Source organism: Ranitomeya variabilis, chromosome 4 (assembly GCF_051348905.1).
Source record: "Ranitomeya variabilis isolate aRanVar5 chromosome 4, aRanVar5.hap1, whole genome shotgun sequence".
Taxonomy (NCBI): domain Eukaryota; kingdom Metazoa; phylum Chordata; class Amphibia; order Anura; family Dendrobatidae; genus Ranitomeya; species Ranitomeya variabilis.
The window spans coordinates 417,958,728-417,974,885 of NC_135235.1; the positions used below are offsets into that span (position 1 = coordinate 417,958,728).

Here is a 16,158-nt window from a genome sequence, read left to right on the forward strand (position 1 = left end):
GGGTATTCTGTCCACATGCAAAACAATTGAAGCAGAAACCATCCAAAAACTGACAAATTCAATGGACTAGAGAGTTCAGAAGCTTCTTTCGAACAAGAGGTCCTATGTGCAAATGTAACATCACCTAGAATAAAGTTTTCACTTGAAAACTGTTTGATTTCATTTTGTAATAAGCTGATAATGCTTATAACTTCACAAGTGACCATTTTTTTGTTCAAAATAATTAAAAAAATGTTGAAAACTCTGCTGTGCATAATAATTTGGAACATGCATTTTGAGTGTTTATTTTTTTTTAAAAGATACTGCGTTCATAGGCAGTTTGTTCCAAAACATTGCAATTATACTAGAATAGTAGATGACTGGAAAATAACAATGACTGCAATTCAGATAGGTAATTTAGAGAAAATATGAGGAAATATTATTTGCATAATAATTTGGAACACAGTGTATTTGTCCGAATGTGGAGACAGTGATGTCAGCGCTGACTGGGTACAGGGCTTGTGTGACATAACCTCACGTGAGCCTCAGGAACGCGAGTGCTGACGTTGCTGCAACGGCGCCAGCACGGGAGTGAGTATAAGTGTTTTTAGTTCAACGGGGCCATACATGAGGAATGAGAATGAGTTGTCCAAGTAGTAGACAACCCCTTTAACACAATGTTTTCCTTAATACTTTGTATTCCCTTGTTGCTCTAGAAGAGGACAAAAAAAAATTCTATTCAATAATCCAATCTGCCAAAAAGAGGTCAAATAACATTCACTTGGAAAACAGTTAATTGTGATAATTGGCCAATCTAAAAGTCCTTAACATAGAAAAAAAACTTTCTGTAATCGCAATTTAACCTGGTTACATTTTCAAAATACCATGGTTAATGAGAGGAATATACTGTACATGTGTGAGGAGCCAAAAAGATTTCTCAGTAAAAACGTATAGATGGTGTTATACCTGGTCCAGGTTGGTGTTGCTCATTTTCTATAGCCGAATCCTTACCTTCTTCGGCTTCTGCAGATGCATCACGCTGCCTTATGCTGGGCCTAGCACATCGTTCCATAGTGTACAAAGATGGACGCTTCTTGGACTGTCGTTTTCTCACGGTGCGGTTATAATACTCTGAAAGCATACCCCCTCTACAGCGCCCTTTAGAAACAATTTTGAGGGAGGAAAAGAAAAAAAAATGTAATATTTTGTGCATATAAAGGAATGTTACATGCAAAACATATGAAAAATAATTAAGTAGTGCCCACAAGATCTACCTAAATTATCAAGTCAGCATTTTATGCATTATTGATAAGCCATGCTACCAATCGCTGGTGATAGAGCTCTCTATAGCTAGATTATTCCCACAGCTCTTCTGGTTTCCTAAGCCCTGTACATAGTATTCTTAAAGGTGCTGTCCAGTACTTTATTTTTGTTCCCTTTTTGGTCACCTGTTAATCTCATCTCAGAAGCTTCTGTTTTGGTGGGCACATCATGTCACTGTTGCAGCAAATTAGTGGCTGTCGTACTGAACAATGAGTCGCCGCAGTAGCCACTGATTGACTGCAGCAATAACATGTTTGTGCGACTAGAATCTCACGCACTGACCATTCTTTGCTCACTTTTGCTGAAGCTAGGTTGAAGACCTATAGCCATTTGGCCTCTAGCTGGAGCAGCCATCTCAATTCTACGGTACAAATAAGTTCATAGAGCTTCTCATGTACTTCTTTCAAAACGCTTACTCAGCCGCCACTGTGGAATACTTTGTAGTGATAGTGCTTACAGACTCATGGCTGACAACATTAGCTCCTATATGTGCCTGACTCTTGTACTGGACCCCACTGGCAGCTCATTTGGAGGATTAGGACAGGTAAAAACATAGCACCTTATTACACAACAGCCCTCATCCACGAAATTTCCCTCACTTTTCTCTGTCCCTACCAATGCCTACTGCCTTATTTTTTCTAACTCCCTGTCTATATGTAATCTCAAACCCCCCAGAAGTCTTGCACTTCCTATCTTCGGATCACAGCCCACCAGCAATTTGGTGGCCAGCTCAACTAAATGTCACTTTGGAGACTAATGACACACTTCACTGATGTTGGCTTGGCTGGTAGTATGGAGCCAGTGCTCCTCTTCTAACGAATTTGCCACTTCTTTCAGTGGGTGTGCGACAGCGTGAAAAATTACTCTGGTCCCCAACTGAAGTACTGTAGTCTCCAACTACAGCAATTTACGCCACTTTTGGTGTTAATTATGATGAATTTGTCTGTCCGCACTTGGCCATGTTACCTTGTATCTGAGTGGTGCCCGCTTCTCAAAAATGTGGCAAGTACAATCTGTCATATTAGCTGTTGTTGAACATGAATAAGGTTGTGCAGTGTGTAAAGATAATAAGGAAGATCACAAATCATATGGCATCCAGCTACATGCTTACAATATGTAAGCTTGTTGTCAAAGTACTCAAGAATATGAAAATATCAAGGAAATCGCTTTCTCTGCAAAACTATGAGTGTTTGGTAAAGCGTTCATTCTGTGCGTAATTATTGAGTGGCAAGTACGAAGGTAGTGGGGCCTCTGAATCCAGTATGTATGTTGGGGAAAGGCCATTTACCGCATGTGAAGCTGCTGGGCTTCTAACTGAGGTTTACAAATGTCTACACCCAGTGTAGAGAGCAAGTCAGAGCATGGAACGATACAGGAGCTTGCTGCAAAAAGCCTGGCCTACAGCCAAGATGGACATGTATTTATTTTTATAAATCAGCTGTGATCCTCTGCTGTAATGTCTGTATACTCCCTTTTGTCTCCTCCCCTGCCCAGGAGATGTGGTATGATCAAACCATGTCCCTGTACGGTCAGACACAGCCATTACACAGTACACAAGCAGGGGCACATTTATAAGATTATCTCAGCACAGGGACATTTTATTTAAACACATCCAATTGTGGAAATGATTATTATTCCAAGATCTATTGATTAAAATGAACTTTGTTCATGGGAAAAAAAACGTTTAATATAACGAAACTGACATGATGAGGACAGATAACCTTTCTTTTGATCATTCCTGAAATACTACAAGCCACAAAACCAAATCAGATATAGGGGAATCACAATGATAAAAAAAAACTAACCAAAGCTAACCAATTTTTTTATTATTGCAGTTAGCGAAAAAACAACACAATAAAGTTGTTAAAAAAACAAAAAAAAACAACATTTTTTTTGCAAATACCCTCAGACCACTTTCAAAAAAACGACTATACCCCACATGTATTTTGCCACATGGCAGGGCTCGAAATGGTAGAAACAACATTTGGAATTTGGAATGTAAATTTGGCTGGAATAGATTGCAGACCCCATGTCTCATTTAGAGAGCCCCTACGGTACCAAAACAGCAGAAACCCCAACAAGTTGACCCCAGGAAAAATTCATCTAGAGGTGTGTTGAAGTTGTTGATCCTGTAGGTGCTTAGGAGAACTTTTTAAAATTTGGATGTGAAAACAAAAATGTAAGTTTTTTTCTGCTAATATGTTGTTTTAGCCCAAATTTGCAATTTTGACAATGGATAATAGGAAACGGACATCATTTGTTATGCAATTTTTCTTCCGGACACAGACATACCCTATACGTTGGTCAAAAACTGCTGTTTGGGCATATGGCGGGGCTTGGAAAGTGAAGAGCGCTATTTAATTTTTGGTGCTTAAATATCTCTGGAATAAATTTTGAATGTTGCATTTGCCCCTGAGGTGCCAAAACAGAAGAAACCCCCCACAAGTGACTATTTTGGAAACTAGACACCTCCAGGAACTCATTTAGGGGTGTACTGAGCATTTTTAACATACAGATGATTCACAAAACTTTATAACATCTAGACGTTCATACCACTAAAATACTGTATTAGTTCCAAATTTATAATTTCCACAAGGAGTAGTAAGAGAAAATGGACCGCTTAATTTATTATGCAATTTATACTGAAAGTGGCAGAACCTCATGTGGGGTTGCACACTACGGTTTGATCACACGGCAGTGATCGAATGGGAAGGAATAGACTGACACTTTGAATAGACTGTTAGCTCCATTTTCCAAGCCCCTGTGGTGTCAGATCAGCAGAAACTCCCACAAGAGACTCCATATTTGAAACTTTACTGCTTAAGGAATTCATGTAGGGGTGTAGTAAGTATTCTGAACCCCCATGTGCCTCACAGAATTTTATAATGTTGAGGGGGGTGGAAATAAAACATTTTACTGGTAAAAATCCATTATTTTTTATTTGCTGCAGACTTGTCAGTTACAAAAGGGTTAATAGATGAAACTGGACCGCACAATTTATTGCGCAATTTTCCGCAAACACAATGATGCCCAATATGGTCGTCAGAAACTATTGTTAGGCCAAACGTCATGGCTGAGAAGGAAGAAGAGCCATGTTGCTTTTAGATCCCTAGAATAGTTTGCAGGGGTGATATTTGTGGAGCCTCTAAGGTGCCAGAACAAGAGAAAAACCCAAGTGTGACTCCATCATAGAAATTGCACCTCTCTATGAATTAATCTATGGCACAGGGACCATTTTGTAATACCCACTGTGCTTTTTTTCTGGAGAATTGCAAATATGCTACCTTGGTTTATACATTGTATATAGAGCCCTCGTGGGTTGTATCACCTCCATATATTGTAAACAGGTTGTACTTTTGGAGACATGCAACCTGTAAATTAAGTGCGCTCTCCCCGCTACAATAATGCCAAACATGTGGCCGTTTACTGTGGTTTAGGCACAGTGGGGCTCAGGAGGGGGCATTTGGATTTGGGAGTGCATATTTCACTTGATTGTATTTGAGCCACGTCGCTTTTCCAGAGTCTTTGTTCTACCAGTAACATGGGACCCCCTATAGTTCCAGTGACAGATGATGGACCTGAGTGGGGACTGGTTTTGTGCAGGATAAGTTAGAGTTTTTACTGGTAACATTTTTGGGGCACATAACATTTTTTGATCGCTTTCAGTATAAAGCTGGGATCATATTCTTGTGTTCTACGCTGAGCACTGATGTCGGGACTTCTGTGTAAATTCCACAAAAATGCAATTCAAGCGAAACCCCTGATGGAAACAGTCACTTTAATGAGGCAGATGGAGACACTTTATACTCTGTTTGCCACATGGTTCCAATGGTATCCATCCTTTCAGACATTCACAGAACGGTGGTCGACCACACGTGTGCGCTAAAAAGATGCCTAAAATGATGAGACACCACTGGAAGAGGACCAAACAGAGTCCAAAGTCACTCCATCTACTTCGTTATAGTGAGTGGTTCTGATGAGAATTTCATCTGACTCACATTTTTGGGGATGTACATGGGAGGTAGAATAAAGAAATAGACAGCAGTACAACAATAGTTCTTGTTTTTTAGGTTGTTCAGCATACAGTATAAGTGATAAGGTGGATTTATTCTTCAGGTCAGTGTGATAACAGCAATAGCTGATATAAATCCTTTTTTTTTTTTATTACACAGTAAAAATGCTTTTTTATAAAATAAATAAATAATTGTAGCCATATTAAGATATTCTGAGAGCTGTAACTTATTTATTATTTTGCAGACAGAACTGTATGAGGGCTTATTTTTTTGTGCAACGAGTCAGCGATTATTTGGCACCATTTTGAGGCACATAACATTTTTTGATCACTTTTTATTCAGGTTCTTTAGATGCAGAATGAACAAAAAACAGCAGTTCATTTTTTTTTTTTTTTTTTTTTTTCGTGGATCATCGTGTGGTAAAAGTGATAAGATCAATTTATTCTTGGGGTCCATGCAATTACAGCGATACAAAATTTATATTCTTTTTGTATGCTTTCCTACTTTTACACACCAAAAATAATATTTTACAAAAATTGTTTTTTTTTACGTCATATTCTGAGAGCTGTAACTTTTTCATTTTTTTCTCGAATAAGCAATATTAGGGCTTGTTTTTTGCAGGACGGTTTAACGTTTTCATTTGTATCTTTGCTTTTTTTACGTATATCTTTATGATCGCTTTGTATTTAATTTTTGATGCATCAGCATGATGAAAAAGCAACATTTTTGGAGTGTTTTTTTTATTTAGTGTTTTTTTTTTATTTATTTGTTACGATGTTCACAGTATGGAATAAATGACATTATTGTTTTATAGGTTGGTTCGTTCTGAACTTGGCGATACCAATTATGTGTTTATTTTAGCTCAAACTTTGGGTTTTTTTTTCTTTTTTCATGTTTTAGATCCTTTTTTTTTACTTTTTTAACTTCGTCCCATTGTGGAACATGTATATTTTTTACTTTGATCACTGGTCTCATGCATTGCTTGATCTCACAGGCCACGTACCCTGGGTCATCACACCGGCCAGGGACGATACCGCAGGGTGTCAGTTGTCATTTACAGCAGTCACCCAACAGAATTGCACCTGCAGGGAGACGCTATTCACTTATTCCAACCGTTTTAAAATGATGGTGACAAATAAGGCACCTTAATGGCAGCCGTTTTAATTTGAATTGGCAGTCGCTAAGGGGTGAAACCACCAAAATTTGCAAAATTAGATTTACAAGTGCTTCTCACTAAATTAGAATATCAACAAAAAATTTATTTATTTCAATTCTTCAATACAAAAAGTGAAACTCATATAGAGACATTACAAACAGTAAGCCATAATCATCAACAGAAATAAACACTTGAAATAGATCACTCTGTTTGTAATGACTCTATATAATATATGAGTTTAACTTTTTGTATAGAAGAACTGAAATAAATTAACTTTTTGGTGATATTCTAATTTAGTGAGAAGCCCTTGTAAGCTTCCATGAATATGTCCATTTGCACAGATATGTGCAGCGTTATCCTCCACTACAAACCAGGTTCTGGAAAATATCAGCCAACACTCACCAGGGTCCACCCTTTAAAGAAGGAGAAGTGGTTTGAAATGTATCTGGTTTCACCTCCTTGCACCCCTTATCCACAACCAAGCCTCTATGCCTATTTTTGTGTGGCCATATCTATTTTAATCATGAAATAAAGGATTTGATTTTATGGATTGAAGTTGTACTAACTTGCTTCACAAATAAAAAAATATCTACATATGGGTCAGGCGGACAAAGTACTGCAGCTAACAGGCAACTCTTAGCAATAAACCTGAACTACCGTATTTTTCTGACTATAAGTCGCACTTTTCCCAAAAAAAAATTGGGAGGAAAGTGAGGGGTGCATCTTATAGTCAGAATGCAGGCTTACCAGGGGGCTGTGGCAGTGGTGTAGCAGCATCCCTTCCTCACGGAAACAGTGGCGGCAGAAGTGTGGCGATGCTGAATTTTGGTGTCGGGGGTTTGTAGTGCGGAGTGCATTATTGGTTTCTCTGCGGCCATCTTCCTGAAGCCGTGGGCCGCCGGAGGCAGCGGACGTGCAGATTGAGATCTTGGCTGGGCCTCTCGTGCTCCATTTTCCTAAGGCTGTGGGCTTCAGGAAAATGGCTGCTTAAGGCTGCGAGTGCGCAGATTGAGATCCCGGCAGCCCTTGGCTTCAGGAAAATGGCCGCCGAGAAACCAATGATACACTTGGCTTTGCTCATCGTGGACACCGGGCTGCAGCATCGCCACATTTATGCCACCGGCATCCTGAGAAAGGGATCCTGCTCCATGCAACGCGCTCTACTCTGCCTCACCACCGACACCGGACGTGCAGCACTGCACCGCTGGGATACTCCGGGACTGCAGCATTGCCCCACTTCTGAAGCGGACGGCTTCCTGAGGAAGGGACCATACCTCCTGTGACCCCGCTCTTCCACCACCGGCCCTCAGGTAAGATACCTTAAATTCGGACGATAAGACGGACCCCCATCTTATAAAAATCTTTTTTTTTGCTATTTTCCACCCCAAAATTTGTGGTGCGACTTATGGTCTGGTGCGCCTTATAGGCCGAAAAATGCACAGAATACACGTTCGAGCTATTATATACAGTTAGGGCAATAAATATTTGGACATCAACACAAGTTTTGGCATTTTAGCTTTTTACCAAAACATATTCAAGATACAGTTATATAATCAATATGGGCTTAAAGTGTATACATAACTGTCAGTTTTAATTTGAGGGTATTCACATCCTAATTGGCTAATTGGAGTTACGGTTTAGGAATTACAGGTGTTTAATAAGTAACTGCCTCTTTTTAAAGGGACCAATAGAATTTGGACAGTTATTTCAAAAGCTCATAATGGGCTGCATGGGTTAGTCCCTTGTTAATCTATCTTCAATTAAGTAGGTAAAAGGTCTGGAGTTGATTGCAGGTGTGGCATTTGCATTTAAAAGCTGGTGAACCCACAACATGCACTCAAAGAAGCTCTTAATGGAAGACCATCATTAGGCTGAAAAAAAGAGAAATCCATCAGAGAGATAACAGAAATGTTAGGAGTGTCCAAATCAACAGTTTACTATCTTCTGCAAAACAACAAAAAAATAAAAAGCGCACAGGTAAGTTTGGGAACTCAATAAGTTATGGACGTCCATGGAAGACAACATTAGTGAATGATCACAGAATCCTTTCCATGGTGAAGATAAACCTCTTCACTGAATCCATCCAAGTGAAGAACTCCAGGAAGTAGCTGTTTCAATATTTAAGTCTACCATAAAGAGAAGATTTCATGAGAGCAAATACAGAGGGTTCACCACAAGGTGTAATCATTAATCAGCCTAAAAAATAGAAGGCCAAATTAGACTTTTCCCAAAAACATCTACGGTAAATAAACCAGCCCAGTTCTTGAAAAGCATTCTTTGGATAGATAAAATTATGTTTTTGTGTTATTCCCTGAAGAAGAAGTCATATAGACTTCGAAACACGTTGAATAAACCACCACTACGTTTTCAACTACGTCTGGATTTGAGTTGTTTGGCAGCGCGGATACAATCCACAAATTTCCTCCATAACATTTGCATAGATAAAACGAAGATCAACCTGTACCAGAAAGATGGGAAGAAGTTAGTATGGCAAAGGCTTGGAACGGCTCAAGATTCAAAGAACACGACATCCTCTATAAAACATGATGGAGGCAGTGTGATGACATGGGCATTCATGGCTTCCAATTGCACTGGGTCACTATTGTTTATTAATGATGTGACTGAAGACAGAAGCAGTTGGATGAATTCTGAAGTGTGCAGGGCGATACTTTCTGCTCAGATTCACAAAAAGGCTGCAAGGTTGATTGGAATGGCAGAGTCACCAGATGTCAACCCCATCGAGCATGCATTGCATATGCTTAGGACCAAACCTAAAGTGAACCTGTCAGCAGGATTGTGCACAGTAACCTACAGACAGTGTCAGGTAGGTGCCATTATACTGATTAAAATGGTATCTTGCTTCATGAAATCCATCTTGCGGTTGTGGTTTAATCTTTGGTAATTAAGGCTATGTGCACACGGATTGGGGTGCAGAATTTTCCGCACAAAATCTGCATCTCCTGGCAGAAAACACAGGTGCAGATTTTATGCGGATTTTATGCGTTTTTGTTACGGAATTTATACGGATTTTGTGCGGATTTTCTACGTTTTGTAGCCCTGAGGATTTCTATAATGGAAGGGGTCAGAAACACTGCAGTTCCGCACAAAAGAAGTAGCATGCTACTTCTTTTGATCTGCAGCGGTTTTCATGCGGATTTTTCAGCACCATTAGCACAGCATTTTTTTTTCTATTGATTTACATTGTACTGTAAATCACTTTGCGGAACTGCAGCGTTTCTGCGAGGACAAATCCGCTGCGGATCCACACTAATTCCGCATCGCGTGCACACAGCCTAAGAAAATCAGCTGACATGTCGGAAAAGATACGGGCTCAGAGACGGAGCCCACATCAAAGGGGGAGACAGGACATGCGCCGTACATGTACAACACATGTCGTGAAGGGCTTGAACCTGAAAGTCTACACTTTAATTGTACGGTATAGAAAATGTTCAGCACAGCCTTACTAAGGGGAGGTGCACAGGAATAGGTTCCCAAACCTTAATGTGAAATATAAACAACTGGCACACTCCAAAACTGTGATGCAAAGGGGTTTGTTTAATATACATACAGAATGTTTCGGTCTACAATTGACCTTCATCAGCGTGCTAAAAAATAGCGGTATGGATGTCGGAACCCCAGTAGATATTAATTGGTATGCATCAAGATTGTAGTGGGTAGGATAGGAATATATACATACATATGTGTATGTGTAGGCCAGTAATAAATGCTAATTGGTCAGGCAAGCGAGGAGGAGGAAGCGCAGGGACTACGCGGTATCCACCGCAAGTAGCCATTTAATACCAATTAATATCTACTGGGGTTCCGACATCCATACCGCTATTTTTTTGCACGCTGATGAAGGTCAATTGTAGACCGAAACGTTCTGTATGCATATTAAACAAACCCCTTTGCATCACAGTTTTGGAGTGTGCCAGTTGTTTTTATTTTACACTTCAATTGTATCTCAGTTTTATTTTAAATGAAAAAAAAAAAATTGGCATGCAGAGCCCAAATCATGAAGACTTAGGGTACCGTCTCACATTGGCACTTTGATCGCTACGACGGCACGATCCGTGACGTTCCAGCGATATCCATACGATATCGCTGTGTCTGACACGCAGCGGCGATCAGGGACCCCGCTGAGAATCGTACGTCGTAGCAGATCGTTTGAAACTTTATTTCGTCGCTGGATCTCCCGCTGTCATCGCTGGATCGGTGTGTGTGACACCGATCCAGCGATGCGTTCGCTTGTAACCAGGGTAAACATCGGGTTACTAAGTGCAGGGCCGCGCTTAGTAACCCGATGTTTACCCTGGTTACCATCGTAAATGTAAAAAACAAACAAACAGTACATACTTACATTCCGGTGTCCGTCAGGTCCCTGGCCGTCTGCTTCCCTGCACTGACTGTGAGCGCCGGCCGTAAAGTGAAAGCAGAGCACAGCGGTGACGTCACCGCTCTGCTTGGGCCGGCGCTTACACAGGATGCAGGAGGAGTGCAGGGAAGCGGAAACCGGGCACCGGAATGTGAGTATGTGTTTTTTTTATTTTACATTTACGCTGGTAACCAGGGTAAACATCGGGTTACTAAGAGCGGCCCTGCGCTTAGTAACCCGATGTTTACCCTGGTTACCCGGGGACTTCGGCATCGTTGGTCGCTGGAGAGCTGTCTGTGTGACAGCTCCCCAGCGACCACTCAACGACTTACCAACGATCACGGCCAGGTCGTATCGCTGGTCGTGATCGTTGGTAAATCGTTTTGTGTAACGGTACCCTTAGTCACTGTCCAAATATTTCTGGACCTAACTGTAGGCGAGTGGACTACTTCTTTATGCTAGAGGGACTAATAACCAGCACACAGCAAAATGAGCATACACAGGGGGATATACATGAAGGGGAACTAATGACCAGCACACAGCAGGATCAGTATATACAAAGGCATACACATGAAGGGGAACTAATGACCAGCACACAGCAGGATCAGTATACACAGAGGGATATACATGAAGGGGAACTAATGACCAGCACACAGCAGGATCAGTATACACAGAGGATATACATGAAGGGGAACTAATGACCTGCACACCGCAGGATCAGTATACACAGAGGGATATACATGAAGGGGAACTAATGACCTGCACACTGCAGGATCAGTATACACAGAGGGATATACATGAAGGGGAACTAATGACCTGCACACCGCAGGATCAGTATACACAGAGGGATATGCATGAAGGGGAACTAATGACCTGCACACTGCAGGATCAGTATACACAGGATATACATGAAGGGGAACTAATGACCTGCACACCGCAGGATCAGTATACACAGAGGGATATACATGAAGGGGAACTAATGACAAGCACACAGCAGGATCAGTATACACAGAGGGATATAAATGAAGGGGAACTAATGATCAGCACACAGCAGGATCAGTATATAGAGGGATATAAATGAAGGGGAACTAATGACCTGCACACAGCAGGATCAGTATACACAGAGGGATATAAATGAAGGGGAACTAATGACCAGCACACAGCAGGATCAGTATACACAGAGGGATATACATGAAGGGAAACTAATGACCAGCACACAGCAGGATCAGTATACACAGAGGATATACATGAAGGGGAACTAATGACCTGCACACTGCAGGATGAGTATACACAGGGGGATATACATGAAGGGGAACTAATGACCTGCACACAGCAGGATCAGTATACACAGGGGGATATACATGAAGGGGAACTAATGACCAGCAGACAGCAGGATCAGTATACACAGAGGGATATAAATGAAGGGGAACTAATGACCAGCACACAGCAGGAACACTATACACAGAGGGATATAAATAAAGGGGAACTAATGACCTGCACACCGCAGGATCAGTATACACAGAATGACCTGCACACCGCAGGATCAGTATACACATGAAGGGGAACTAATGACCAGCACACAGCAGGATCAGTATGCACAGGGGGATATACATGAAGGGGAACTAATGACAAGCACACAGCAGGATCAGTATGCAAAGGGGGATATACATGAAGGGGAACTAATGACAAGCACACAGCAGGATCAGTATACACAGAGGGATATAAATGAAGGGGAACTAATGACCTGCACACAGCAGGATCAGTATACACAGAGGGATATAAATGAAGGGGAACTAATGACCAGCACACAGCAGGATCAGTATACACAGAGGGATATACATGAAGGGAAACTAATGACCACCACACAGCAGGATCAGTATACACAGAGGGATATACATGAAGGGGAATTGATGACCTGCACACCGCAGGATCAGTATACACAGAGGGATATACTGTACATGAAGGGGAACTAATGACCTGCACACAGCAGGATCAGTATACACAGAGGGATATACATGAAAAGGAACTAATGACCAGCACACAGCAGGATCAGTATACACAGAGGATATACATGAAGGGGAACTAATGACCTGCACACAGCAGGATCAGTATACACAGGAGGATATACATGAAGGGGAACTAATGACCTGCACACCGCAGGAGCAGTATACACAGAGGGATATACATGAAGGGGAACTAATGACCTGCACACTGCAGGATCAGTATACACCGAGGGATATACATGAAGGGGAACTAATGACCTGCACACCGCAGGATCAGTATACACAGAGGGATATACATGAAGGGGAACTAATGACCAGCACACAGCAGGATCAGTATGCACAGGGGGATATACATGAAGGGGAACTAATGACCAGCACACAGCAGGATCAGTATGCACAGGGGGATATACATGAAGGGGAACGAATGACAAGCACACAGCAGGATCAGTATAAACAGAGGGATATACATGAAGGGAAACTAATGACCAGCACACAGCAGGATCAGTATACACAGAGGGATACACATGAAGGGGAACTAATGACAAGCACACAGCAGGATCAGTATACACAGAGGGATATACATGAAGGGGAACTAATGACCAGCACACAGCAGGATCAGTATGCACAGGGGGATATACATGAAGGGGAACTAATGACAAGCACACAGCAGGATCAGTATACACAGAGGGATATACATGAAGGGAAACTAATGACCAGCACACAGCAGGATCAGTATACACAGAGGGATATACATGAAGGAAAACTAATGACCTGCACACAGCAGGAGCAGTATACACAGAGGAATATACATGAAGGGGAACTAATGACCTGCACACTGCAGGATGAGTATGCACAGAGGGATATACATGAAGGGGAACTAATGACCTGCACACAGCAGGATCAGTATACACAGGGGGATATACATGAAGGGGAACTAATGACAAGCACACAGCAGGATCAGTATACACAGAGGGATATAAATGAAGGGGAACTAATGACCAGCACACAGCAGGATCAGTATACACAGAGGGATATACATGAAGGGGAACTAATGACCAGCACACAGCAGGATCAGTATACACAGAGGGATATACATGAAGGGGAACTAATGACCAGCACACAGCAGGATCAGTATACACAGAGGGATATACATGAAGGGGAACTAATGACCAGCACACAGCAGGATCAGTATACACAGAGGATATACATGAAGGGGAACTAATGACCTGCACACAGCAGGATCAGTATACACAGGGGGATATACATGAAGGGGAACTAATGACCTGCACACCGCAGGAGCAGTATACACAGAGGGATATACATGAAGGGGAACTAATGACCTGCACACTGCAGGATCAGTATACACAGAGGGATATACATGAAGGGGAACTAATGACCTGCACACAGCAGGATCAGTATACACAGGGGGGATATACATGAAGGGGAACTAATGACCAGCAGACAGCAGGATCAGTATACACAGAGGGATATAAATGAAAAGGAACTAATGACCTGTACACAGCAGGATCAGTATACACAGAGGGATATAAATGAAGGGGAACTAATGACCAGCACACAGCAGGATCAGTATACACAGAGGGATATAAATGAAGGGGAACTAATGACCAGCACACAGCAGGATCAGTATACACAGAGGGATATAAATGAAGGGGAACTAATGACCTGTACACAGCAGGATCAGTATATAGAGGGATATACATCAAGGGAAACTAATGACCAGCACACAGCAGGATCAGCATACACACAGGGATATACATGAAGGGGAACTAATGACCACCACACAGCAGGATCAGTATACACAGAGGGATATACATGAAGGGGAATTGATGACCTGCACACCGCAGGATCAGTATACACAGAGGGATATACTGTACATGAAGGGGAACTAATGACCTGCACACAGCAGGATCAGTATACACAGAGGGATATACATGAAAAGGAACTAATGACCAGCACACAGCAGGATCAGTATGTACAGAGGGATATACATGAAGAGGAACTAATGACCTGCACACCGCAGGATCAGTATACACAGAGGGATATACATGAAAAGGAACTAATGACCTGTACACAGCAGGATCAGTATACACAGAGGGGTATACATGAAGGGGAACTAATGACCAGCACACAGCAGGATCAGTATAAGCAGAGGGAAATACATGAAGGGGAACTAATGACCAGCACACAGCAGGATCAGTATACACAGAGGGATATACATGAAAAGGAACTAATTACCTGAACACAGCAGGATCAGTATACACAGAGGGATATACATGAAAAGGAACTAATGACCAGCACACAGCAGGATAAGTATACACAGCGGGATATACATGAAGGGGAACTAATGACCAGAACACAGCAGGATCAGTATATACAGAGGCATACACATGAAGGGGAACTAATGACCAGCACACAGCAGGATCAGTATACACAGAGGGATATACATGAAGGGGAACTAATGACCTGCACACAGCAGGATCAGTATATACAGAGGGATATACATGAAGGGGAACTAATGACCTGAACACAGCAGGATCAGTATATACAGAGGGATATACATGAAGGGGCACTAATGACCTGAACACAGCAGGCACAGTATACAGTAGGAAGGTATATGAACGGGAACTAATGACCAGCACACAGCATGATCAGTATACACAGGGGGATATACATGAAGGGGAACTAATGACCTGCACACAGCAGGATCAGTATATACAGAGGCATACACATGAAGGGGAACTAATGACCAGCACACAGCAGGATCAGTATAAACAGAGGGATATACATGAAGGGGAACTAATGACCAGCACACAGCAGGATTAGTATAAATAGAGGGATATACATGAAAGGGAACTAATGACCAGCACACCGCAGGATCAGTATACACAGAGGGATACACATGAAAAGGAACTAATGACCTGTACACAGCAGGATCAGTATATACAGAGGCATACACATGGAGGGGGAACTAATGACCAGCACACAGCAGGATCAGTATACACAGAGGGATACACATGAAGGGGAACTAATGACCAGCACACCGCAGGATCAGTATACACAGAGGGATACACATGAAGGGGAACTATTGACCAGCGCACAGCAGGATCAGTATACACAGACGGATATACATGAAGGGGAACTAATGACCAGCAGACAGCAGGATCAGTATACACAGAGGGATATAAATGAAGGGGAACTAATGACCAGCACACAGCAGGATCAGTATACACAGAGGGATATAAATGAAGGGGAACTAATGACCTGCACACCGCAGAATCAGTGTACACA

General features: G+C 41.9%; 1 protein-coding gene across 2 annotated transcripts in view; it reads right to left on the minus strand.

The window, feature by feature from the left end:
• TMC6 (transmembrane channel like 6) overlaps positions 1–16,158 on the minus strand; it is a 165,526-nt gene that overhangs the window by 61,134 nt on the left and 88,234 nt on the right. For both annotated transcript variants that reach the window (XM_077251349.1, XM_077251348.1), the window contains one exon: positions 991–1,137. In XM_077251349.1, coding sequence (XP_077107464.1) covers positions 991–1,137 — 147 coding nt within the window. The remainder of the gene's footprint in view (positions 1–990; positions 1,138–16,158) is intronic.